The 26,469-nt window shown below is 46.0% G+C and overlaps 1 protein-coding gene across 1 annotated transcript in view; it reads left to right on the top strand.

Annotated features, from left to right (window-relative positions):
- Nucleotides 1-5,531: 5,531 nt before the first annotated feature.
- The window catches only part of LOC120836166 (paired box protein Pax-1-like), a gene marked incomplete at its 3' end in the record, with an annotated part of 35,978 nt that continues 15,040 nt past the window's right edge, over nt 5,532-26,469 (top strand). Inside the window, exons 1-2 of the mRNA XM_040211706.2 lie at nt 5,532-5,570; nt 7,697-7,921. Coding sequence (XP_040067640.2) covers nt 5,532-5,570; nt 7,697-7,921 — 264 coding nt within the window. The remainder of the gene's footprint in view (nt 5,571-7,696; nt 7,922-26,469) is intronic.

The following is a 26,469-nucleotide window of genomic DNA, read 5'->3' on the forward strand; positions in this document are numbered from 1 at the left end:
TTTAAGATGTGAATATGTAAATTCCCCTAGGAAATACCGGGTGTTTGGGAGAAAAGACACCCGTGTTTTTCCCAGTTCAAAACTAAACTGCGTATTGCCGAACGCTCAGTCATTTCCCATATGTAGCGCTAGCGGTAGGGGATCAGTTGCTAAAGCTTCACAACTTACCGTTGTCTTATTGTAAAGTTATAGCCTTATAGGCTATGTTGTGATATTTTCAGTGAGAAAATTAAGCGCGCTTCCTGTTGCCTCCGCCATCCATCGCCGTGCGTTGGGCTCTGTTGGTCGCCATTTCTTCGTAAGATGTTTTCAAAAATCGCGTGTAACGAACAACAACAACAAAAAAAACGGCTTTTGATTTTAACTTTTTGTCCTACATTTAGACAGAAACAGCGTTCGGCGATGCGCAGTTTATTTTTGCGGTGGAAAAAACAAAAAGGGTTCCGTTTCTCGCCAAACAGGTTTTATTTGCTACAGTACTAATACTGACTTTTGAAAATCTTCGTAAGAGACACTCCTAGAAGTATTTAAGAAAGAGTAACTTGACTACAATATTTTTGTAAAGCACAAGTCTGTGCCATGACGCGCGCATATTTGTAAGTAACGTGTTAAAAGTAACCTTATTGTACCCGGTAACGTTTTTCTGTACTAAAGTAACGACCTTGTTACATTTTAAGAGATGGAACAATGTAGCGTATTTTTGTTACTTTTTTATGAAGGAAGGAGTAAATGTATTTAGTAGGGGTGCCCGAATATTTACTATCATAATTTGAAACAAATAATGAGTGTCCGAATAATTCCATTCGACTTTCGAATTCCCTGTATTTGATTTTTCGACTAATTCGATACATCGACTGTCAGTAGTACTGGCAAACATTCGGAAGTATTAAAAAAAAAGTTTTCATATGCTGAAATAGTCTTAGAATACCTGTGTTGGGCCTAAGTCAAGTCTGCTTTTAGAAGCCTTGGTTAGCTGACCATTTTGACAGGAAGTAGTTGTTTCTGGTGTTCCTTCCTCAAACGAAACAGTAATGTCCCCAGCTTCTGGGATATGCTCGAGGGAAACCCGTAATCCGAATACGCCGCCATTCCTAATCTAAAGATTTTTAGTCGCCTGCAGTCAGCTCCGCATACCATAAGCCCATTATTGGTATTTAAATGTATTCCATGCCAAATTATCACCTAAATCGCAGCAATAATTGAACCTACCGCTTCATCCAGCCCGTCACTCCCAGCAAGTCGACTGAGGCCCTACACTCTAAGAAAAAAGGGAGGAGAAAGGTAGCAAAAGCGACTGTTCCTCCTTGTTGCGGACAAGTTGCCCAGAGAAGGGAGGAACGGCAGTTCAGATGAAAGGAAGAGGGCAAGTTCCTCCTTGTTCAGTTGGCGCAGGGGTAGAACATCGCGCTACTGACCAAGTGGTGAACGGTTCAATCCCCAGAAAAGTGGGGTTTTTGTTTGTTGTTGTTTTTTTTTTTTTTGTAAAGTTTTTTGTTTATTTTTGTTTACCAAAACACATATAAACAAACCCAGACCGATGAAAGGAAAATTAAAGTCATCATTCTCCGAGACGTTTTCCTTCTCCAGGCAGACCGGAGAAAGCTTTCGCCCTCCCGACCCATCTTCTTTCGGTTTCGTTTTTCGAGCACATCGCGCACGTTGTTTAATAAATTAATGTTGAGTTGATTGAGCTTCAGCGGCAGCGAAGGCCGCCTGTAATTCCGTCTTCTAGTCTAAATGTGCAGAACATTTCGGTTGCATTGACGTTTTTACCACTAATTTTATCAAACGAGCTAACGAAGCCGCTAGAAACAGCGAAGTTCCGGAGCAGTGCCAGCAGCGCTACATACACTGGGTAAGACGGCCGTCTCCAATTTGCGGGACACACGCGGAACTACAGCAGCGAAACCACGAGGAGCTATGTCGACGTTTTCGACGTTTTCGACGTTATGGAAATCGCGGGAACTGCGTCCAAGGAAGGCAGGTTTTCCTGCCGGCTGCCTGGGTGCCTTCCGCGCTGAGCTCGGTTCCGTTGTCCCGTGCCGAGTGCCAACCGGCGTTCAACGTGATTCTTCTGCGTGTCAGCAACATCGTCAACGTGGTTCTGTATTTCTTCGTGTCAGCGACATTGTGATGGCAGTGTTGTGGGTTGTGAACAGAAGACTGGAATTATCGCCGATGTGACCGTGTGTTCGCGTATCAGTGGTGTAACAACAAGATGAGATGACGTAAACTGTCGGGCATTGATGCCGCTGGTCGGGCCGTTTTCGGAGGGGCCGGGGTGTCGCAGGATGACATTCCGCTTTACATTAAAGAGTTTAAAACCACTTGAGAGATTAGGTGCAGTCAATCGACGTGTGGATAGTCATGTTGGAACGCTGGTCTGAACGGTAAGCTCCTATCGTACAGTGGCCAATGTGACTGTCGGTCCCCGAGAGCGATTGCGCTCTGGGGAAAAGGCAACACTACGAAAGTATGACGGAAAGTACGTATATTTATAATGGAAGTTTAGCATAAAAAAAAAAGACAGGCAAAATCGAAAAAAAAACAAAAAACGCTATCCTTTAATTTAGTGTTTAAATATATTACGGTTCCTGTAGAAACTGCCCTCTAAGTGGCGCGCTGGGATGAGCGCTAGAAGTTTTCGAGCTCGCAACGGCGCAGCTCCGTACACAGTTGTCGCAAGTCGCGGCTTTGACTGCATTCAAGTTGATTGAAAAGCGATTTCTGTGCCCGTGAAGCATCACTTCCAGCTGAGTGGATATCCGCTCTACACAGATTAATTCAAGACGGCAATTGCAGCTTTGCGCGAACAGCACAAATAGAAAAACGAACACTACAATATAAATACTGGCTACGAAGGGCCGTGCGGGAAAACAAACTCATGGCTTGGAACCACATTGGAGCGGCTCGATTTATTGGCTTTCAAATAATTATGGCATGATCGAGCGTCCTCTTTTTAATAAGAGATTCATCCCCTGAGCCATTAAAAATAGCCTCAGATGTATGACATTGCTGAAAAAAAATGAACATGTTCGGAATATTTTTTTTTGCTTAGGGAGTCACCGAAAAATTCCGTACGTTCAAAACTACCACTATAAAAGACGGAAACGCAGGGTTCCGTAGTAGTGATCGGGGTAGTGTGCTGTTGTATTGATGATTGTATGTGCGATGCGTGTGTACGCGTTCAATATATGTTGACCTGATGTTTGTAGTGTGCGCAACGTGTTAGAGATTCCGTAGAAAAGGCCACGCAATTGTGGCGTAAGGAAATAAAAATATTTTTTTGTAAAACATGAATTGGGCGGTACCTAGCGCCACCTAGCCTAGCTACGTGCGATTACTCTGCTTGACCCTGCCATCTGGTGGCAAGCGATTTAACATCCTTTTACGCTACGCGGCTACGCCATAATTTCGTGTTACCGTGCTGAGATAAGCCAAGAGGTTGCTTCGGATTTGCTTTTTTTTTGAGAGCGGCTTTTGGTTTTGTGGGCGAATGATTTTCACTCCTCCGTGATGTGCGGTTGACGCAACGGTTGACGAAGGAATTGTGGCTCGAGGAATAGCAAAGGTAGGACATAAAGTGCGCGAACTGAGTGCCGGTTGTCTCCGTTGAACATCGCAGTGCTGACGATGAGAAGACTGAGTGACTGCATGCTTTCGAAACGTAAGTTTCTTTACCTGCAGGGTTAAAGAAACTTCGGAAATAAATACAGTTCGCGGAAAGCTCGTGTTACGTTTTTATTTCCTGCTCCTCTCGCTTCGTGCAATAGACTTAGTGTTCTCGTTAAGCCTTACCGAGCTGGATTTGCTCGATTCGTGGCCGCCATAATGAGATGCAGTCGACGGAGGAACTTTTCCTCCCCTGCTTAAGGGACGAAAGTTTCTCCCTTTCTGAAGGAACATATGTGTCAAGAGCGTTCCTCCCTTTAGGGAGGACTATACTGACCCTTTTTTCTAAGAGTGTAGGGCTAGGTGACGCAAGTGGTCACTCGATTTAAACGTTCAGTCACATCCATTCATTTATCACGCACACTGCATATTCACATGTGGATGAGTGGATGCATCAGTCAGCTGTTTGATAAGTTTGTTGCTAAAGTGTGGTCTTCAACGCTCTTTTTATCTGTGCTTATCTTTCTTTTTCTTCTGCAAAAAAATAAACACGTAGGTCTTCTTTTTCCTTAGGTATGCGGGCTTTTATGAACGTTACGAATACAATTTGTGGCGTTCACGCTCGATTCGATATTCGATTTTACTATTCCGACACCTCTAGTATGTAGTTTCTTCAGGAGGGAAACGTGTAGAACACAATGAACCAACCTAGTCTTTAGTCCAGCTCGCTCCTGTAATTTGCACTATGAGAAGACGCTAGATAGACCATAAAATGATGAGAATAATCGTAATCGTAATTGTAATCTTTATTTGCTTAGGAGAGCCGTGGCACCGCGGAAAGGCGACAGCCCGTACCATGGAGGCCCGCGGTGCCACGTCTAGTGATGATGATTATGAGATGATATATACAAGGGGGGGAGGACGACGCGGCCTTCTCAACATCGCAAGCAGCGTTGCTTTGGGGTTTGCCAAGACACTTCTACCAGCTGTAAGAAGTGCCTGGGCGAACGGTGATGTCCGGAGGCTTCACTGTGCGGTGGGAAAGCCTTGGCAGTTTGATGGTGTTGAGGACGACGTGCTCTTCTGATCCGCCGTCTTGGAGGTTCGGCGGCGGTACAGGCCAGTAGGCAAGCGAGCCAAGGTGACCTTCGGTAGGCAGTTCAGTGGACCTTCTGGATGGTAAAGCCCTGGAGATTGATGGTGCGCTCGCTCGCTTCGTTGAAGGCAGCGGCTCCAGGCGGTGGCCCAGTCAAAGTAGACTGCTGCCACCCCCGATGCATTGACGTCCAGGGCTAGAACGTAGCGCCCCGGTCACCCGGTATAGCTTCCTGGCATCGTCGTCGTCGTCATCGTCATCTCCGAAGGAACGACGTTAAAAAGCGGAGAATTAGCAACAACGAAAACATATTAAAATCGCCTACTGTTTCATAAGAACGACACAAAGTAACGAGAAACTCCCGCGCTGCTTTCAAGCAGAGCTAACACATTTCTTTTGAATCGCACGAAAAGGTAACATACTTATACTCGTTGTCTGATCAAGAAAAAAAAAGCAAGTTTAGCATATTATTCATTGGTATTGGTATTGGTATTTATTTGCGCTCGTGAACGCAGGCGTCACAGAAAGGCGTGTAGCCCGTACAATAATGCCTGTGAGGCCCGTCTAGAGGGGGTGATTATGTTAGTGATTAATGAACAGTGAGGTATAATGAAGGGCGGGGCAGTGATGCACCGTGAGGGATGGGGCAGGGTTATGCGTGTGATCGCAGGTGTGCTCCAGCCTCGCGACAAAGTTCCAGTATTTCCGGTTTGTCACTCTTGAACATGCTGACAATTCTTGGTGGCAATGAACGCCATAGTTGTACAGCGCGGACGAGGCATGAGTTCGCGTGGCGCTCAGTTCTTGCAAGCAGGGGCTCCAGATGACCGGTACGGTGGTTCCTGCGTGGGACTCTGATCAGGTAATCATCTTGGGGTATCCCTGGCCCAATGATGGTTGCTAAAAGTCTCAGGGTGGCCATGTCTCTCCTGGTAGCGAGGCTTGTCCATCCTGAGGTTCTGAGTAGCTGGCTCGTCGAAATGTCGCTTGGTTGGAGACGAGGGATCGGGGAACTCCGGGCGTAGACCCCGTATGCGGCTTTCCGCTGGATCCGCTCCAGAATGTCTTGTGTTGACGTGGATCGAGGGGACCAGATGGGTGAACAATATTCTAGGATGGGCAGAACAAGGGCGGTGTATAGTTTCGCCTTCACGATGGGTCCTAGGCCCCTGCTGATATTTTGTATGAACCCCAGCAGACGGCGGGAACGCGATGCAATGAAAGGAACATGGTTTGAGAAGGTTAATTTCATTTCATTTCATTTATTATACTCTCAGGGCCCGAAGGCATTACAGAGAGGAGTGGAAATATATACATCAATATAAGGTAAACAATAAAAACAAAACGCAAAAAACAAACAAGCACAAGGTACAGAATCGCTATGGAACATTGTTAAGAACATCAGTTATGGCGGTTTTAAAATCAGCAGCGTCAGTAAGTGAGACTACGGATGCGGGAAGGCGGTTCCAGTCGACGGAGGTCAGAGGTAGGAAGGAGGCATAAAAGGTGGAAGTGATGCAGTAGGGGATTCCTACTTTTAGTGGATGATCGGTGCGCGGCGATATGTATGATGGTTCTGAAATTAATGAGGCTCGAAGTGCTGGGTTAGAGTGATACATTTTGTGAAATAAGCAGAGGCGAGCTATTTTTCTACGAAAGGAGAGATTGGGCAAATGTAGAGACGCTTTCATGGAGGTGACGCTGGCTGTACGGTGATAGTTAGAAAGTATAAAACGTGCGGAGCGATTTTGAATGGATTCAATGGATGATGCTAGGGATACGCCAGGGTTCCAGATAGAGCCTGCATACTCAAGCTTGGTGCGCACTAAAGTTTTATATAGGAGAAGTTTAAGTGAAACAGGGGCAAGGGAAAAGTTTCTTCTGAGATAGCCTAATAACCGATTAGCGTTGTTAGTGATATAGTCGACATGGATGTTCCAGGAGAGATCGTTAGTTATATGAACACCGAGATATTTATAGGTTGACACAGAAAGCAAGGTGGAGTTATTAATACAGTAGGAGGGACAAGTGTTATTTTGACGGGACACTCTCATAGATTTACATTTAAAGGTGTTAAGTTCCATAAGCCAATTATCGCACCAGCGGGTGACGTTGTTAATATCGGTCTGAAGAGCAGATATGTCAGAGTCGTTAATGATTTCCTTATAAATTACACAGTCATCAGCGAATAGGCTAATAGAAGAAGATACATGCGTGGGAAGATCGTTAATATATATAAGAAATAGAAGTGGTCCTAATTACGGAACCTTGTGGGACACCGGACTTGACAGGTGAAGTTATCGAAGAATCGGGTGTCCAGAGTCACTCCAAGTATCTTGACGTTGTCACTGCGGTTGATAACTTCGTCGTTGATCCTCAAGAGGGGAAGGGGGCATGGCACCTTTCTCTGGGTTGTGAAATACACTGATTTAGATTTAGAGGCGCTAAGGGGTAGTTTGTTTACGGTGGTCCATATGTGTACCCTGTCAAGGTCCTGCTGAAGGTCATCATAATCTTTAGTTGACTTAATCGGTTTAACAAGTGTGAGGTCATCGGCATACAGTACATGAGTTGAGCTTATATGGGGAATAAGATCGTTGATGAACAAGGAGAAAAGTGTAGGGCCAAGAACACTGCCTTGTGGGATTCATGCTCTGCACAAAGTAGTCATTACGAGGTAAGTTTGCCGGAGAAAGTAACTATATATGTTTTCGGCTTTAGACACCCATTCGCCTCGATAAAATAACGGCCCCCCAGAAATATATTATTTCGCCACATAAAGGAATAAATCAGTAATGCTCCGAGAGAAGCAGGACTCCATTACTGCGGTTCTTGAGGCGAATACGGGTAGAGTAGTTACTTCTTGAGCGAATAACAAGTGAAGGTATTTAGGTGCGGTATCTGAGTAACGTGTATCCATGTCTGAGTGGATACCTGACCGCTGGAACTGAGCAGCGGCCCCCGCGGTCCCTTGGGCCTCGTGCGCAGGTGAACCAGCTGGGTGGCGTGTTCGTCAACGGTCGTCCTCTTCCCAACGGCGTGCGCCTGCGCATCGTGGAGCTCGCCCAGCTCGGGGTGCGCCCGTGCGACATCTCGAGGCAGCTGCGCGTCTCCCACGGCTGCGTGTCCAAGATCCTGGCACGGTTCCACGAGACCGGATCCATCCTGCCCGGCGCCATCGGTGGGAGCAAGCCCAGGGTCACCACGCCCAAGGCGAGCACAGCCCCCGCTAACTCGTCGCTCGTATAAGAGGATCGGTGGCCGATTGTGTTAGCGCACCGCGGCTCAGAGAACAGGCGGAGCGAAGGCTCGCGCTGCAGAACCTCGGAATGCGGGGCTCAATCTTTACCTCTTCTCGCTTCATCTGAATGAGCATTGTACAGCGGCGAGCGGTCGTGTATCACTACTGCGCGGTGCACACGTTCAGTCACGGGCACTAATGCATCATACACAAGACAGTATACGGACACTTCCTGAGAAGTGTTTTTTCCTCTTATCACGCCCCATTGGTCATACAAAAACCGTCTACAGACGTGTTCTAAGAATGCTCACGAATAAAGCACACATGCTTTGAACATGCAACGGATAATTTTGCCGTCATGTCTGCAGTGTGTATTTTGTTTGATGTATGGACTGTCTAGCGGCGGTACTGCGCTGCTCAAATTTCTTATATCGACAAAAACCCCGAGACTGGGTCAAAAAACAAAAAAAAAAGAAAAAGGGACGGACAAACACAAAGTTTCTTTTTGAGACTTTGTGTTTGTCCGTCCCTTCTTGACCCAGTCTCGGGGTTTTTGTCGAAATGTTTAACCACCACCAGCTCGTTTGCGCCCTTACCTTTTGTTCAAGTTTCTTATCTACAGCGTGAACCAGTGCCCTGTTGTGCCACGAGGCAGGCCACCCTTACGCTGTCCTAACACGAACGTCGATTCCTTTTGCCACGCGTTGCGTCGCTCCGGCACGCTGGTGAAGCACTCAGGGCTGTGCAATTGCGTCAAGCCCACAAGTCGTGGTGACGGGTCTTGACTGCGCCGGCGCCTCGAAGCGTTATCAAAGACAGAAAGCTCGACCTGGATCTATCGCCTTCCTAACCTGTCACCGACTGCTAGTGCCGAGATGTTTCAGTGCCGCCCTCTTACGGTTTCAGACCGGTATTTTCCTCGCCGTGACGCCACGAGTTGTGCTATCTTGACTACTTATCGTGAGTCGCGAACTATGAGTTCGATGGCATGTGTAAAAATGCCGATAGAAGTTCGGACTCACCACGTTCTTAAACAGACATCCATGAAAGAAAAATGCATCCAGATAAAGACGTCACAGGGAGCGTTTGGCCACTCGCGCATTGCAACCACAGCGACGCTTTTGGTCGCGCACGTCGCTAATAGTGAGGTCACGAACCTTGGCCGAACCCGAAGTTCGACTGGTTCGACAAACTTTCAAACTTTTGGCAAAATTCGACGAAGTTCTACGGCCTCAAAATACTTCCTAAGTTCAACGCGAAAGTTTGAACTTTCTGAACACAAGTATATGAAGAGCTTGTAAGGAATTATACGCTTCTAAGACATATTAGCCCTTGTTTTCACAATGTGAAAGCAGACTTATCTACGTGTACTCCTTGTCTCCGCCAGGCAGCCTTAGCTCGTTCCGCGCATACGCGTAGTAGTCTAAGTTCAGTCGAACGTCTGTCAAACTTCGTGTCAAAAGTTTAAAAAAGTTGACCCTGATGGAACTCACTCGGGTCTCGGCAGGCTCGCAACATCCGTAGTTGTAACCATGATGTGACTTTTTTTTTTTTCTATCCGATTTGTGCTACACTAGAGTATAAACAAGATTTACACTTTTCAAAGTAAGACTATGTGGGGTTGTTAGTAAGCGCTCTTTTTAGGATGGTATCTTATCTGGACGCGCCTTGTGACGTCTCTCATCCGGGAATGTTTAAGAATATGTGTGTGAGTGTCCCTCTGAAATCCTGTCCATGTACCTCACTAGTAGGACTGATTGAATGGAGCTTATTAAAGATTAATCAGGGTCATGGTCCAAGACTCCTGCTAGGATAGACATCAACATTTGAACAACCCCGGCACCGAGAACCGAGTTTAGAGAGCGCGAGAGAAGCCCGCGACGACGATCCAGTCTCTGCTCTCGAAGACTCATGAAACGCCCTCCTCTAGTGCTTCACAAAAACGGTTCGAAGGCAAGAAGACAGTCTTCTCGCAGACATTGCCGGAATATTTATATGCTCACAGTGTCCTTGTACAAATCTTGGTGCAACAACTCCGCAGACTTCTCTACAGCTATTGATTCATCTCCCGTTGATGTCAAACCCCTCGTCCTTCTTTAAATACTGACTTTGCCAACACCTGCTGTAAGACGAGGCCGTAGTGTTCTATTTTCCCCGTTACCCAGCGCAGGTGATAGCGCAACACAGGTTGCTGCGTCAATGTTCGGCTGGGACGTTAACTTCATCAGCGTCCCAACGCATGACGCAGCACTCGTGTCGGATAGGTGACGTCAAAACTCCAAAAGCCTTGTCATCAAGGAGGAGATGTTGGTCTTGCTTTAATCATCGCCTGCCATAAGTGAGATAGGGGCAGCGTTACCAGCTGGGAAAGGGGTAGTGACACAAGCTTCCGTCGAATTTCACCAGAGTTTACCAAATAATAAAATTGAAAAAAAAAGAAAACGCATAGATAAGATAAAACATTCATATCCGGAACACGTGTTCTAGGAGCGACCTAGATTAACCTCATCAGTTTCAGACTTCAGGTACATGTGCGCGTTTCTCAAGGTGTTAAACAGGACAAATCTACCATAAAATGAACGGGATCAGCGAAGCGCGTGTCGTCATGCTTATTGCAATGTCCGTCAAAAGAGAAACAAAGAACAATTTGTGCGCATAATTATTGCACTGCGCAAAATAGCTTTTTTTTTTTTTTTTTTTTTTGCAAGATTTTGTTTTTGGATACGGAAATATATTTTTTGATATTGAAACATGTACGTTTTTTTATAAAGTAAGAAAAGAAACATCACGTGTACTCTCTGGTGGATTGATTTCCTATATTTCTCGATCGGGCCTTTTCAAGGTGTGAAACGGCTCTAGATCAGTCGAGCGGCCGCTTGTGGCACCGAGCGATGGCTACTTTATTGCGGCGCCTGTAGCGCTTTCAGCTGTTTCGCGTCTAGAGGCAGTGTTCCCCAGATTTCACCAGATTTTGTTTTGGTATTAAAACTTGGGTTTTGGCTAGTTTATCCATTACTGAATAAAAGGTTGAAAAGCGTGAACAAACGGGGACAATGAACAAACACAGACGACACGACAGGCGCTTCTTTTTCGAAGCGCCGGTCCTGTCGTCCATGTGTCTTCATTGTTCCCGTTTGTGCGCGCTATTTCATATTTTTTTTTCAGTTTTGTTTTCGTATTGTGGTTTGCTAACCAGGACACCAAGGGCTCAAGCATTTAACCAGATTTTCAAGATATGATAACGAATTTCACCGCCCGGCCACACCGCCCACGTACGCTAAACACCAAAGTTAAGGGCCATGTTTCCAAACATTCATGTAAAAAAAAAATAAAAAAAAATCTACGTTGTTTTTGATCACTGATCAGCTTAATGGCCCCGTCGCCCTTAGCCGGACCGTGATGTAATAACGAGCTCAACAATTTACGAGGAAAATATTTTATTTTTTATTTGCCTATGTATTTTTGTGTCAGGCCACCGATGTATTAAAGTTTGGAGGAAGGAATTCAAAACCACAAGGAGACAACTTATGCAATTTGTGTACAACAGGGGACTGATAGAAAAGAATATTTGCACCAATCTGAGTGCAGTCAACGATTGACGTAATCGATAAATATATTTAAGTCCTTGGAAGAAAATGATCGCATTAACATCGTTACATCAACCACGGTGAGACCGATGTGGCGATGATCGAGACCACGGTAAAGCCCAAGGCCAATTTTATCTTCGGCATGGACTCAAATAACGGTCTTTCAGCCCTAACCGCTGACGTCCGCTCCGGAAGTGCACTATCAAAAGAATGCACGATTCTGAACACTCTCCTCAAGATTTTTATCGAGAGGCGCGAAAAGGGTCTTGTTCCTGCACGGCAGTTCTGAATATAAAAAAAAAAAATGTGTTTGAAGGAGCTGCGGTACATCTCTCTTTCTATCTCGTTGTTCTTTTCTTTTGCACCAGTTTTAGTTTTTCGTGCAAAACTCGAACGTGTGACACAACCATTGACCACCGGGAGAGCATTTTAGAAAACAAAATGATTCCGAGTCAAGCTTTTGGAACGTGTGATAGGGTATTCATGCGCTAGAAATTCCAGGAAAAAGAAGAAAAAAAAATTCTGACTCTTGCAATGCCTCTCTCTATTTATTCTCTTTTTATTTCTCTTAGCCGCTTTGGCCCTGGTTGCACCACACTACGTCACTGCCCTTTGAAGCTGCTAACGTACTTTGAAACACGAACAGCAGAACATCGATCGCTGTTTCTACTTTCTTGCATGCGTGACACGGCAGCAACCGCTGAAACCGCCCTTTGCCTTTGCTCTACATTTTCCAAACAATTTCCACACAGACGGAAACATTTCCTTTTCCACTAGTTTCATGACTCTCACAAAGACCCGGAATGGACATATGGGTGAGTTGGTAGGAGTTTATAGTAAAAAACAGCGCGACTAGGACGAGGACGCAGATGATCCTTCGTTCTTTTCTAACATTATTTTCCAAGATTCTTAGAAACCTAAGAAATCTTTCTAAGATTTCTAAGATCATTTTCTAGCGAGATTAAAAGAAAGAAGTGTTTGAAGATCATGTCGTGCCCGGGCCTGCGCGAGCATCAGCGTCAATTTCGTGTTTCTGTTCTAATCAGATTTCAGCTGCTAGTCAGCGATTGTCCACTGTCTCTCGCCTCCTCCTCGTCCCAGTGGCGCTGTTCTTCGCCATCAAGACCGGGAAACAGAGAATGTGTGGCGAACGAGCTGGGCTCATGCCATGTGTGTATGTGTGTGTGACGTAGCCTGACGTCACGAAGTCGCATGTCTGTTGCTTCGCACGTCACCAAGGTGACACGTGACGTAGCGGTGTCACATGCCATTATGTCGCGTGACGTCACAGTCCTTCGTCACGGTTCTTCGTGAAAGATCTTCGTGACGGTTCTTCATGCTGGACAAAGAATTCGGCTGGTGAAACAGAGAGCTTTCGCGCATGCTCGGACCGGGATTTCTACTCCACTATATAGACGAAGGTGGCGGGGCGCAGAAAGCGACGATTCGACCGGTTCTATATCGAGCTTCGCATTCCGATGACGGCGTGTCTCGCGCCGCGGGGTTCACCGGACCTCTCGCCGTTCCGCGACGACCGCAGGCGCTGGCCTCGCGGTTTCAGCCCCCGGGGACCGTCTTCGCCGCGCCGGGGAGTTTGCACGGCTCAACGGTTGGCCGCGGAACTTCTTCGAAAAGCGTCGCGGCCCCGCAGAGAAAATAAACGGCGTCGACCGCTTCCGCGAACGCGGTCCAGTGCACTCGGCCGAGACCGAATCCTCGGCCCGCGAGGCGAACCCCCGACGAACATCCTACTTCACGGCGCATCGGCGAAAAGTTCACGGAGAAGGCCTATCCTGCTTGCTGCGTATTTTGCGGAAGAGCAAGTAACGGACTGGAGTGTAGCTACGCGTGTCTGGGTGCTGATGTCCATATTCCGAACGTTGCCTTCCTCCTTGTTCGTGTATATATTCCCCGCTAGAGCAAGAACGTCTTACGAACGACCGTCCTCCAGCGCGCGCTTGCTGCCTTGCGCCGTGCTGAGATGCCAAAGCGTCGTCGAATGTCTAAGAAGCGGGAACGACTCAAGCTCCTCCCTCTCCCCTTGTCGATGACTATAGTCACTGAGTGGAGACAAAAGACGGTGTTTTCTGTGTTCACGAAACGCGCGGATAGGTGTGGAGAGTGGCCTTCTATCCCAGGATTGCCTGAAACTGGAAATGCGGAAGTATAGAAACCGGAGACTTTTTATGAGTGTCATATCGGTGACTCTTTTAACAGATGTAAATGCCGTCCTTTTCGTTGCGTGTTCCATTGTTTTTGTGCACATATTTTGTTATGCACAACGTGCAGAAAGTAAGTTTTTTGCATTGTTTTTGTGCACATAGTTTGTAACGCACAATGTGCAGAAAGTACTTGATTGCCTGCTCTTTCCTCGCAATAACTATGGTATCACTCGCTCATACAATTCCCCATAAAGAAGCTTTAAGCAAGGTATATTAAAAAATAAACCTATGAAATCAGACGAGCAAATGAGCTATATGCTATAGTTACTCCTTTATTTTGGGCATGTGGCCGTCCGCGGAGATGGCGATTATATGTGTTTTCGTCTCATTTCAGGCACGGCTTTGAGGTCTACATATTAATTTTAACAAATATCCATACATTTTAGAAGCATTCTTGAAATAGGAGAGAGCGCAAACTGCAAGTTTGGGAGAGTTTCTTCCTCGAAGGTTTTGACCCTCGAAATGGTCGAGGCAAAAATTGACCACCTGTCGGGGACCACATGTTTGACCGCTCGCTATTTTCTCACTTCTCTAAATAAAACACATTGACTCTTCTGTAACACTCCACAAATAGGTATCATTACATTTAAGGAATTGGAAAAAAAGTTTATATATTGAATCAATCGGAAGAGAAAACTAAACAAAAAACCCAACCTGTGTTCCTTTTATGATTTCTGCCAAAATATGACAAGTTCGTACATGGGACCGTTTGTGAGATATTTTAGTATACTTGACATCACCAGAAATCTGCAATCTAGCTATTTTCAATGAATACACATACAACATTACATGTACAAAATAAAATTGGTTGCGCACACTTGAACGAACGAATATTTCGAAAATCTAGAAAGTTTAGGAACTATTTTCTCAAAACTCTATTTTTATTTGCTTTAATTTTAATAATAGTAATATATAAGAGTAAATTATTAAAATGTATAAATATTATATATATATATATATATATATATATATATATATATATATATATTTTGAGACAGAGACAGGTCGGTCAGATGACGGTTCTTTATCAGCGTCCGATAGCTATAGAACGTTTCAAAAAAGGTGCCCCTAATCAGCTGACGATGCCGATCGGCCCGCCCACACCCAAAGGTGACGACGACGATGTCCGTGGGCAGTGCTAGGCATAACCGCCCTCACAGCTTTCCCCCAGTTGCGGAAAGGTGGCCACCTGGCCACAGAGGGAAGGAAGGGGTGCCGTTGAGCGGGGGGTGAAAGGTTTCAGTCGGGAGACGTGAATCTGTTCGCGGCCGCGGTAGCGGCGATCGGTGGGTGTTTTTACTGGTTCCACGAGAAAGTTGACAGGAGTTGTTTCAGCGATGACGCGGTAGGGGCCGATGTAATGAGGCAGTAACTTTTCAGAGAGGCCGGGCTTGCGTGTTGGCAACGAGACGAGAACAAAGTCTCCAGGTTGAAAACTGACGTTCTCTTGGATGGAGTCATGTCGGGTTTTCCGTTCCTGTTGGTGTTGAACAGTGCGAAGTCGCGCAAGTTGACGCGAGTCTTCAGCACGGGATACAAGGTCATCGAGGAGAGTTGTATGGGGCTCAGTTGGAGTATACTCGAGTACTGTGTCGAGCAGTGATGTCGGTTGTCTTGCGTGGACGAGCTCAAATGGCGAGTACCCAGTTGTACTTTGAATGGCCGTATTATATGCGTATGTTACGAATGGTAAAATTGCATCCCAGTTGGTATGATCTGATGATACGTATGTACGTTGCGGTCATGTGCGCAAGGGTACGATGAAAGCGTTCAGTGAGCCCGTTGGTTTGTGGGTGGTAAGCGGATGTCGTTTTGTGGATGACTGCACAAGCAGCTAAGACCTCGTGCACTGTCTGTGACAAGAAGGTACGGCCTCTGTCGCTGAGCAGCACGCGGGGTGCTCTATGTCGGAGGAGTAGCTGGTGGACGAAAAAATCAGCAACCTCGGTGGCGGAGTTAGTTGGAAGAGCCGCTGTTTCTGCGCATCGTGTAAGGTGGTCGACAGCGGTTACAACCCATCGTTTGCCATTGACCGTGCGTGGTAGTGGTCCAAACAAGTCAATTCCTACGATCTCGAAAGGTTGTAAAGGGCAGCGCGGTGGCAGTAATTGGCCGGGGGGTGCAGATGTGCGGCACTTATGTTTTCGGCATACGAGACAAGAAGATACGTACTTTGTCACCGCGGTGTACATTCCGGGCCAGAAATATCGTTCTTTGACACGACAGTAAGTCTTAAAGAGTCCTAATTGGCCGGCGGCTGTGGGATCGTCGTGCAGAGATTCAAGGACCAAGGCATGTAAGGTACGGGGAATAACCAAAAGCCAATGATGTCCGTGGGGCGAGTAGTTTCGACGGTACAAAATATCATTTTGAAGCTGATAGTGCAAGAGCTGGCGTCGGGAGCGAGCGTTTGTCGTAGGTGAGGTTACTTCCATTTGGGCAATGATATTACGTAGCTGGGGGTCTTGGCGTTGTTGGGTGGCGATCCCTACTCCATCAAATAATTCTGTCGGGGATGGACTCGTCTCAATATTTAGTATAGTCGTAATTGTCGAGGGTTGAGGTAGCGGGCATCGTGAGAGGGCGTCGGCATCTTGATGTTTTCGGCCAGATTTATAAACAATTGTATAATCATATTCCTGTAGGCGTAACGCCCAGCGTCCGAGACGACCTGAAAGATTTTTGAGGGAGGCTAGCCAACAGAGCGCATGAGGATCGGTGACGACTGAAAAAGGACGGCCGTATAAGTAAGGACGAAACTTTGCGATCGCCCAAACCACCGCCAGACATTCCTTTTCTGTTATTGTATAATTTTGCTCTGGCTTGTTCAAAGATCGACTTGCATAAGCAATGACGTGTTCTACGCACGAGTCGTCGGGTTGTAGAAGAATTGCTCCAAGGCCGTAGCCGCTAGTGTCTGTGTGGAGAATGGTGGCGGAGTTGTTGTTGAAGTGTCGAAGGACAGGATCGGAAGTCAGGGCTGCTTTTAAGGATGCGAAGGCAGATTCGCACTCAGCAGACCAGGTAAAGGTGGAATTGTTCTTAAGAAGGTTGTTAAGTGGAGTGGCAATGGTTGCAAAGCCGCGAATAAAACGACGGAAGTACGACGACAGACCTAGAAAGCTAATTCCTTTTGGCGTTGTGGTCGAAAGAAATCTGAAACCGCTTTTATTTTGTCGGGGTCAGGTCTGATACCGTGTTTGCTGATGATATGCCCTAAGATCTTAATTGTTTTTGCCGCAAACGTGCATTTCTTAGTATTAAGCTGGAGATTGGCGGCAGACAAACAGGACAGGACCTGGAAAGCCGTTCAAGGTGTTCCTCAAAGTTGGAAGAAAAGATTATAATGTCATCTAAGTAACATAGGCATGTTTTCCATTTTAAGCCTCGAAGGATGTTGTCGATCATGCGTTCGAAAGTCGCTGGCGCGTTGCAGAGTCCGAAGGGCGTGACGTTGAACTCATACAAGCCATCCGGTGTGACGAACGCAGTTTTTTCTTTGTCCTCTTCATTAACCGGGATCTGCCAATAACCGGACCGTAAATCAAGAGATGAAAAATATTCAGCTCCCAGCAAGGAGTCCAGTGCGTCGTCAATTCGTGGCATAGGGTAAAGGTCTTTACGAGTGACTTTGTTCAGTTGGCGGTAATCGATACAAAAGCGAATGCCTCCATCCTTCTTTTTGACCAGGACTACCGGCGACGAGAATGAACTGCGTGAAGGACGAATTACACCCTTTTTTAGCATATCAGTTACATGGTCCTCGATTTTAGAACGCTCTGATGGGGAAACCCTGTACGGACGACGATGAACAATAGCAGAATCTTCGATGTGGATCCGATGCTCTGTCGTGTGGGTTTGACCAAGGGCAGGTGATACGATGTCAAATATTTTTCTGTTCTGCTCTAGCAAAGATGGGAGTCGACGTTTTTCTTGATTCGTCGAGATCTTGGCTAATTGTTGCATGCAGAGACAATGTTTTACAGTTCTGGGTAAGCGAAGGTTTGGTTTGAGGGGCGGATATAGAACACAGAAAAACGGGTGAGGGTGGTGTCGCAGTCACGACAACTGTACCATGTGGAATGAGAACGGATTCAGTACTAACATTAGAGACAGCTATGAGAGCTTTTCCATCGATAAAACGGATAAGTGCGTGCGGTACAACTATGCCTCTCTCGAGAAATGTGTTCGATGGTTGTACGACGACATCAGTTGTGTAAGCGGTTGTTGATACGAGTGGTAATACGTGTGTTGTGAATGGAGAAATAACCGAGTCGGTTTCAACTGATATCTTCGCACTGTGATCAGTAGCTGTATCGCAGATGTCAAGAGTGGTCAAAAATAATTCCGGATGATTACAGTCAATTACTGCCGAGTTAAATGAGAGAAAGTCCCAGCCAAGGATAAGTGAGTGCGTACAATTCGGTAAAACAACAAACTCTATGTGATGGCAGGTATCTTGTATTACAACCCTCGCCGTGCACAGTGCGGAGGGATATATCAAATCGGTTCCCGCTCCTCGTAAACAAGTACCGTGAAAGGGAGTTCGGACTTTTCTTAAGGTTTTGCAGACATCTTCGCTTATAACTGAAATGGCGGCGCCGGTATCAACTAGAGCAAGAACATTTAAACCTTCTACATATACGTCAATCAAATTGGATGGGATTGGAGGAGTTGTCTGGTTCCGTTGGTTCGCAGTTCTCCCCCCAAGAACTGCGTTTTCTAGTTTTCCGCTGTGTATTTAGGGTCGGTTTGGGTAGATGGAATCATCGGAGACCCAGAGCGTGGAAGTGGGGAGGGGTAACGACGCCTAGAATATGTTTGGTTTTCAAATCTCGACCTGCGAGGGGAAATACTTCCTTGGCGGCCGGAGTTCCTTCGACCTACATTGTAGGTCCCTTGATCTCGACGGAAGTGAGGATGATAGGAGTTGTCGTACCTGTCGTCATCTCTGCGTTTCCTGCAGTAGCGGGCAATGTGACCCCTAATGCCGCAGTAATAACATACTGGGCGGTTAGGGGGTCTCCAAGATTGGTACGTCGGGGTGAGGGTGGCTGGAGTAAATGCAGCCAAGGAAGGTGGGGTGTGGAGTTGTTGTAGCGAAGCCACTTGAGAGGAAGGCATCCTAGCGGCAATCTCGGCGTAGGTTGGTGGTGCGGGCGTGGGGAGAGGAAGAGTTGCAGGAGGTAGAGCTGCTAACTCGTCTCGGACAAGAGACCGCAAGTCGGGAGAACTTGCTGCCGGTTCAGCGCCGCGGTGTGTTTCGTTGAACATCTGCCGGAGCTCTTCTCGAACAATGTCTCTAATGAGGGTGCGGAGTTCAGAATTCGTCGCTTTTGGTTCTCCGAGATTCTGAGCTGGGCAAGAGACTCTGATGGTCCGCATTTCATCGAGGTGTTGGCAAACAGATGTAATGTCAGCTATCGATTCGGGCTTTCGAACCAGAAAAACATTGAAGGCCGGCTCCGCAATTCCCTTCAGGAGGTTACGTACGCGCTCACTCTCTTGCATTTCGCAGTTGACGCGACGGCAGAGCGCGATGACGTCTTCAATGTAGGAGGTGTACGTCTCTTCTCTTTGTCGTCGAGTCTCGAGTTTCTTTTTCGCGTTCTCTTTGCGGCTAGTTGTAGTGCCGAATATGTCCTTTAGCTTCGTGGTAAAAGCGTCCCAGTCTGGAATTTCTTCTTCGTGGTTCAGAAACCACGTTTTGGCAAAATCTGTAAGGTAGAATACCACGTTAGCGAGTTTAGTGGGATTGTCCCATCTGTTGTAGACGCTCACGCGGTCGTAACTGTCGAGCCAGTCCTCAACATCTTCGTCACGAAGACCAGCAAAAACCTTAGGGTCTCTTTAGCGGCTGCGAATCGTCCAACCAGGAGTGGTAGGGGTTGGTTGCGATTGCTGTTCAGTCATCGTGGTGGCTGTGGACGTCGTCGCGGATGGTTGAGACATCGAGGGGGTTTGAGCAGCCATCGCCGTGATGGTAGCCAGCGTGCGGTTTCGGAGCTCCAGGGTTTTAAGCGGAAGATCGAAGGGGAGGTTCTTTTGGTACGGGGTCTAAAGGCTCACCTCCACCAGGTTGTGAGACAGAGACAGGTCGGTCAGATGACCGACCGATAGCTATAGAACGTTTAAAAAAAGGTGCCACTAATCAGCTGACGATGCCGATCGGCCCACCCACACCCAAAAGTGACGACGACGATGTCCGTGGGCAGTGCTAGGCATAAGCGCCCTCACAATATATTTATAGACGCTTTCAGGCAGCTGTGCATGGGCGCCGCCATAACTGACCTTCAGTTTTTGTTCCCTATTATTCCGTTCGCCCCACTTCCTCATTACCACAGTAGGACCGGTTGTTACCATTTTAAATGTTACTGTGTCCTTCTCCCCAGCATAGGCCCTTGTGGAGGCTCGTGAACGCCCGCTTCAGAGGCTCGGCATCTCGGTAAGACAAGAGAAGGTCGGCAATGGCGGCTCAATCCGGCGCGCGCTGAAAGCGTCTATATAACGGGCATGGTGGCGGGAGCCCGAAGGCGTGGGTATAAAACTGAGAAGAAAAAAAGCCTTAGTGAAAACAGCAACAACGGACGATTTAATCTTCGACGTTTCGGCCAGAGTCCGGCCTTCGTCAGGAATAATCAATATATATATATATATATATATATATATATATATATATATATATATATATATATATATATATATATATATATATATATATGTATATTGATTATTTCACCGTATTTAAAGCCTCAATCATGTCAGATGTGCCCTGTAAAACGGCAAGCTTTGTTGGGGAGTAAAATACTTTGCACTCCGCATTACTCGCTATTTCGCCTATTTTTAAGCTTAGACATGTCAATTAAAGTATTAAAGTATCAATTAAATTAAAGTACCACGCTGCAATGTTGTCTAGAATAGCGCCTATGCGAGGACAAGATTCAAACTTCAATTGCGGTCATACAACCAAAATATTATATTGTCTGTTTATATCTTATAATACGTGTCATACGTGAATACTATTAAAAGAAAGAGTTCTTTTTTTATAACATCGGTCCTGAATTCAGTTGATTTTGAAAATATTCGTTCATTAAAATGTATGGTGAATATATAAATTTATATATATCATACTGAATTTGTATACAATGAAAAATATAAAAAAAAAACGCTGTGGCTAGCGTTACGTCCGGACGGAGCACTGAAACGTGTGGATCTAACCCTCCCCCCCCCCGCCCTCCTCTCTCTCTCTCCCGTGAACCTAGGGAAGGCGGAGATTTGGACGTAACTTGGGTTACGTCGGACGTTACGCTAGACACATTGAGCTTTCCGGTGATGTCAAGGTCAATCAAATATCTTAAGTAGACCGCACTTAAACACTTTCCAAACTTAACCAAAAATTATCACAGGATCACAGTTCGACATTATACAGAGAGGTCAGCTTGAACGTTGCGCTCACAAAAAGAGAGGGAACGAACACATATCCTCCCTGTGTTTGTCCAGTGTTCAAGCTGCTGTATTATGTACCAACTAGCTCAACGTAAACCTGTTACACATTTCGACATTTTTTTTAATTACTTTAAAAATGTTTTTCTTCAGTTCGGAAAACGTAATAAGTCCATTTTGTGGAAGTCACAGAAAAGCCATAGTGTAGTATTTGGCGAGGTAACAAAATAGCGAATGGTCAAACATGCGATTCCCGACAGGTGGCGGACAACGCCTTGCGTCCCATTGAGGATTTTTTCAAAGTTTGCCAAGTTTTGAACTGTTACTTACTTAAGATATTTTAATAACCTTGATATTATCGGAAAGCTAAAAGTTAGTTTTTTTATTGAATAAATTGCAATATAATATGTTTAAAATAAAATATATTACACACATTTGTATGAACTAATGTTTAAAACAATCCAACAAATTCTAAATCAATATTAAAAAACCCATTTTTTATTTATTTTGGTTTTTTAGTAGCAAGGTATAATTGTTGTGCATCAAAGGATACAAAGAGAAAATATAGTATTTTGTTTGCATAAACCACGATGAAGGTTTGAACCTTATCTGTGGCTTTCATTGTAACTGCGTCCTCGCTGAGGTGTTATTATGGCCATTATTGGGACGTGGCATAGTTAATTACCTCATGTTAATAATTCACCTAACAGCTCAACAAAAAGTGAAATTGATGATAGTCCGTTATTTTACTCCGCAACAAAACTTGCCTTTTAACAAGGTACATGAGAAAACTTAAGCTTTCATATAAACAAAACACTGTGTGTTATATTTACATTCTAAAATATTCCACCGTTATACCTTGCTAATAAAAATAAAACAAGTAAAAAAGTGGCGTTTTAGAAATTGTTTAGAGCTCGCAAACGTTTTTAAACTTTCGTTCATTCAAATGTGTCTAAAGGATAATATTTCGAACATGCAATATTGCATTTGTATTGAAAGGAGCTAAATTTTAGCTTTCGAGTGATGCCAAGGTCGTTAAAATACTATAAATAGGTCACACATAATAACTTGTTAAACAAAAGTAATCGAAAACACCGTTCGACATAATTTTTCAGTTATGCAAAAATATTTAAAAAATGATATTCTTTAAGCGCAATGAAAACTATTTCGAGTGTGTCATAAAATTATTCTAGTATTTTATTTTTGGAAGCGACAAAAAAGCGAGCGGTCATACATGCGATCCTCGACAAGTGGGGTCCATTTTCGCCAGTGTTGTGCCCGTTACCGAAAATAAGTAACGAAATAGCGTTACTCGTTGGCTTGGAAAAAAGCTAACGTGTTACAGAGTTCCGTTACCAATTTGCGAATGTAACGAACTACCGGTGTCGTGCCATGACTAACGGACGTTTTTTGTTTTTTTTTGCGTTAGTTTGTGTCGTTGTGTTTCACTGTTAGTATATAACAGCTGTTTATTGTAAACGGCCTTTTCGGGAACAAACACTTGTTCAGAGTGATTATCTCTTTATTCCTTTGTACTCTCCAGCGCCGGAGCATTACAGCAGAGGAGTGGGTACAGATCACATTTTTACGTTGTAAACTCAAACAGACAGCATAAGCAGGCAGAGATTCTAAAAGATGGTGACGTCTTTCTGGTGACGGTCGCATTCAATGCTGCGATAACTTTGCCACTTTTTAGCTGGGTCAGCTTGTTTGTCTGGCTTCGGCAGCATGTGTAATCTATATCCTCAAACACGTGACGCTTCGCGAGCGCGATTCATAGAATTGAACCTTGCCCATAGCATCTGCCTGGGAAGAAGAAACCGCTCTGAAAAGAACGACCGGATGCGCGCCACGTGATGGACGCCAAATAGACTTCTTCATACAGCCAAAATTTATTCGGTAAAAAAAAAAACAAAAAAAAAACGTTATTATATTTCTTTACAAACTAACGCCGCATTCCCAATAGGCCTATTGCTAAATTACCCAAGCATCAAGGAGAATGGAGGGATTGGTGTTCCACGCGCCACACGGGCTGGCCTCAGCACTAGTAAGTTTTCTAAAGCAAATGCAAAAAACAAATTGCATCTTGCACGCGCGTTCGTCAACGCTAGGTTTTGGTTATTGACTTCGAATCTTTTATACGGGGAAGGCATTCGCGTGTGATGCGTGGAACATGAATCCCTGCATTCTCCTTGATGCTTGGGTAATTTAGCAATAGGCCTATTAACGACACGTTAGCACCCGGCCACCGCTGCCACACTTTTGGTTCAAAGCGTGGGAACGTCAATGCTTTCCAACTTAGAGTTTATCCTTTCCGTTGTTGACAGAAAGATAATGTATTTGTTTTGAAGAGACGGATAAGACCAGCTGGAGTGGCTAGGGACCGCGAGGTGAAATCCTTCGAGCGGCGGCAGACTGTTGCCTTCTGGACGGATGTCTCTTTCCAGCAAAACGGCTGCTCAGGGTACGGCGACGGAGATACTGCACCAAAGACGCTTGGGGGTTCCGCGCAGCGATAATCTCGCGCCTTTTGGGCCCGGTCGTGGGAACGTTAAAAGTTTCTTCCGAAGGAGTTTGTAATGACGCCGCTTATACACAGCTTTGTTGGGGTTTCTTGGCCACATTTACGTAGTGTACCAAACAAAAATTATTTTATTTTCATAAAATCATGCGGCCATTTTAAATCAGAAGTAACGAGTAACGGGTAACGTAATTTGACGGGAGATACCATAAAATAATAACGACGTTACTTTACTCATTAGTCATTTGTGATTATAACGAGTACGTTAGTATGTTAGTGAAAAAAACTAGCACGTTACCAGTAACGTCGTTGCTTGTAACGCGTTAGTTACAACACTGGTTTTCGCCGAGGAACGCTTCAATAATCAATAACTCGAAAAAAAAATTCTCCAAGGTTTTGTGTTTGCGCTTTCTTTTACTTTAAGAAGGCTCCAACACTTGCATGTTTGTTTTTGTAAAAATTAAAAATCTGACCCTCAAACTGCGCCTGAATAGACATGAAATCGCGCATATAGATGTCGATTTGTGCCTCGCGATCAAACACCAGGCACGTAGCTAGGGGGGGGGGGGGGGGGAGGGGGGGGGGGCATGGGGCCCGCCTCCCCCCCCCCCCTTCCGAATTCTTCCATTTTGCCTGGACTTCCTCTCCAGCCTCCCCCTCATACAGCATTTTGTCATAGGCGCTCCCCCCGCAACTGGCTACGTGCTTGCCCCACTCGTTTGTCCGGTAGAACCGGGTGGAACCGCCATTTGTCAAGGGTGTCTGTCCAATACCACTCGGGGTAATCAAGGCCCTGAGGGCATCCTCCCCTTCCTCCACCAAGCGTCATCACGGTCGGATGGCGCTCATTCAGCCATTGGACACCAGACGGATGCCTATCCTTGAGTGCGTTGATTCGGCACGAGACCCAGCCGAACTTTGACGCAACACTCGGTACACTCTGTGTCTTCAGTCAATCTCACTGGGATGACGTCGAAATTCTGGTTCATGTGCTTTCATTATTCAATACTGGTTTCAAGCGAAGAAAAAAAAAAGTAAGCTTTGCGCAGTACTCATGGGATGCGCGAAGAAGTTCTTGCAAGATGTTGCCGTCGAAGGAAGAAACGAAGGTTTTGGCGTTTGAAACGTGTACCTCCAGTGGCCCAATTTTTTGATAATATCAGTCCAGCGTCTACCACCGGGACGGCCAGCGCCGCGCCGCGGAGAAATGCGGCGACACGGGAGAGATTAGGCGCGTGCGGACGAAGCTCTTTCCGTTGCGAGTGTCGTCTGCTACTTTATTCCGTTGACCGCACACACACTCTAAGAAAAAATGGAGGAAAAAAGTAGCAACGGCGCGTCTTCCTCTCTTCTACAGACGCGCCCCCAAGCGGACACGAGAAAAGGGGAGGAACGAAACGTTTTTCTCGTTTTTCTCCTTCTCCAGGCAGACGAGAGAAAGCTTTCGCTCTCCTGAGTCATTTTCTTTCGGTTTCGTTTTTCGAGCAGGTCGCGCACGTTGTTGAGTTGATTGAGCTTCAGCGGCAGCGAAGGTCGCCTGTAATTCCGTCTTCTAGTCTGAATGTGCAGAACATTTCGGTGTCATTGACGTTTTTATCACTAATTTTATCAAACGAGCAAACGAACCAGCTAGAAACAGCGAAGTTCCGGAGCAGTGCCAGCAGCGCCACGTACACTGGGTAGGATGTCCGGATGTCCGTCTCCGGATTGCGGGACTCACGCGGCACGGAACTACAGTAGCGAAACCGCGCGGAACTGTGTCGACGTTTTCGACGTTATGGAAACCGCAGGAACTGCGCCCAAGACAAGCACGTTTTGCTGCCGGCTGCCTGGGTGCCTTCCGTGCTGAGTTCGGTTCTGTTTTCCGATGCCGAGTGCAGCCGGCATTCAACGTGGTTGTGTATTTGTGCGTGTCAGCAACATAGCTGCAACATCGTGATGGCAGTGTTGTGGGTTGTGAACGGAAGACTGGAATTATCGCCGACGTGACCGTGTGTTCGCGTATCACTGGTGTAGAACAAGATGAGATGACGTAAGCTGTCGGGCATTGATGCCGCTGGTCGGGCCGTGATCGGAGGGTGCGGGGTGTCGCAGGTTGACATTTCGCTTTTACGTGCAATCGATCAACGTGTGGATAGTCATGTTGGAACGCTGGTCTGAGCAGTATAAGCTCCTATCGTACAGTGGCCAATGTGGCTGTCGGTTGTCTCGTCCCCGAGAGCGATTGCGCTCTGGGGCAAGGACAACAGTACGAAATCAGGACGGAAAGTACGTATATTTACAGTGTGGAATTTTAGCATTAAAAAATAATAGTAGGTAAAATAGAAAAAAAAGAAGCTACCCTTTATTTTGCTGTTTAAATATACTACGGTTCCTGGAGAAACTGCCCTCCAAGTGGCGCGCTGGGATGAGCGCTAGAAGTTTTCGGGCTCGCCACGGCGTAGCTCCGTACACTTAGAGGGACACTGACAGGGTATTTATGCTCGCCGAGGTTTTTAGTTGTACGTGACATATGAGAGCTCAACTACGCAGAACAGAATTTGCGGCTCGAAATTCGGTTTCTTTCCGCCCGAAAACCGCCGATCAAGAACTGGCCGGTTCGAGTCTCGCTCACTCTCTTTTTCGCGGTCACGGGCCGTTTTCTAAGGTATCGATGCGACCACCAAATTTAATCAAAGTCGTGGTTCACTGAAGGCACACACTCAATATTAAAAATAGAAAAAAAAAATATGAAACCCATTTTTTGT

This window comes from Ixodes scapularis, unplaced genomic scaffold (assembly GCF_016920785.2).
Source record: "Ixodes scapularis isolate PalLabHiFi unplaced genomic scaffold, ASM1692078v2 PGA_scaffold10__122_contigs__length_95168666, whole genome shotgun sequence".
Classification (NCBI taxonomy): Eukaryota; Metazoa; Arthropoda; class Arachnida; order Ixodida; family Ixodidae; genus Ixodes; species Ixodes scapularis.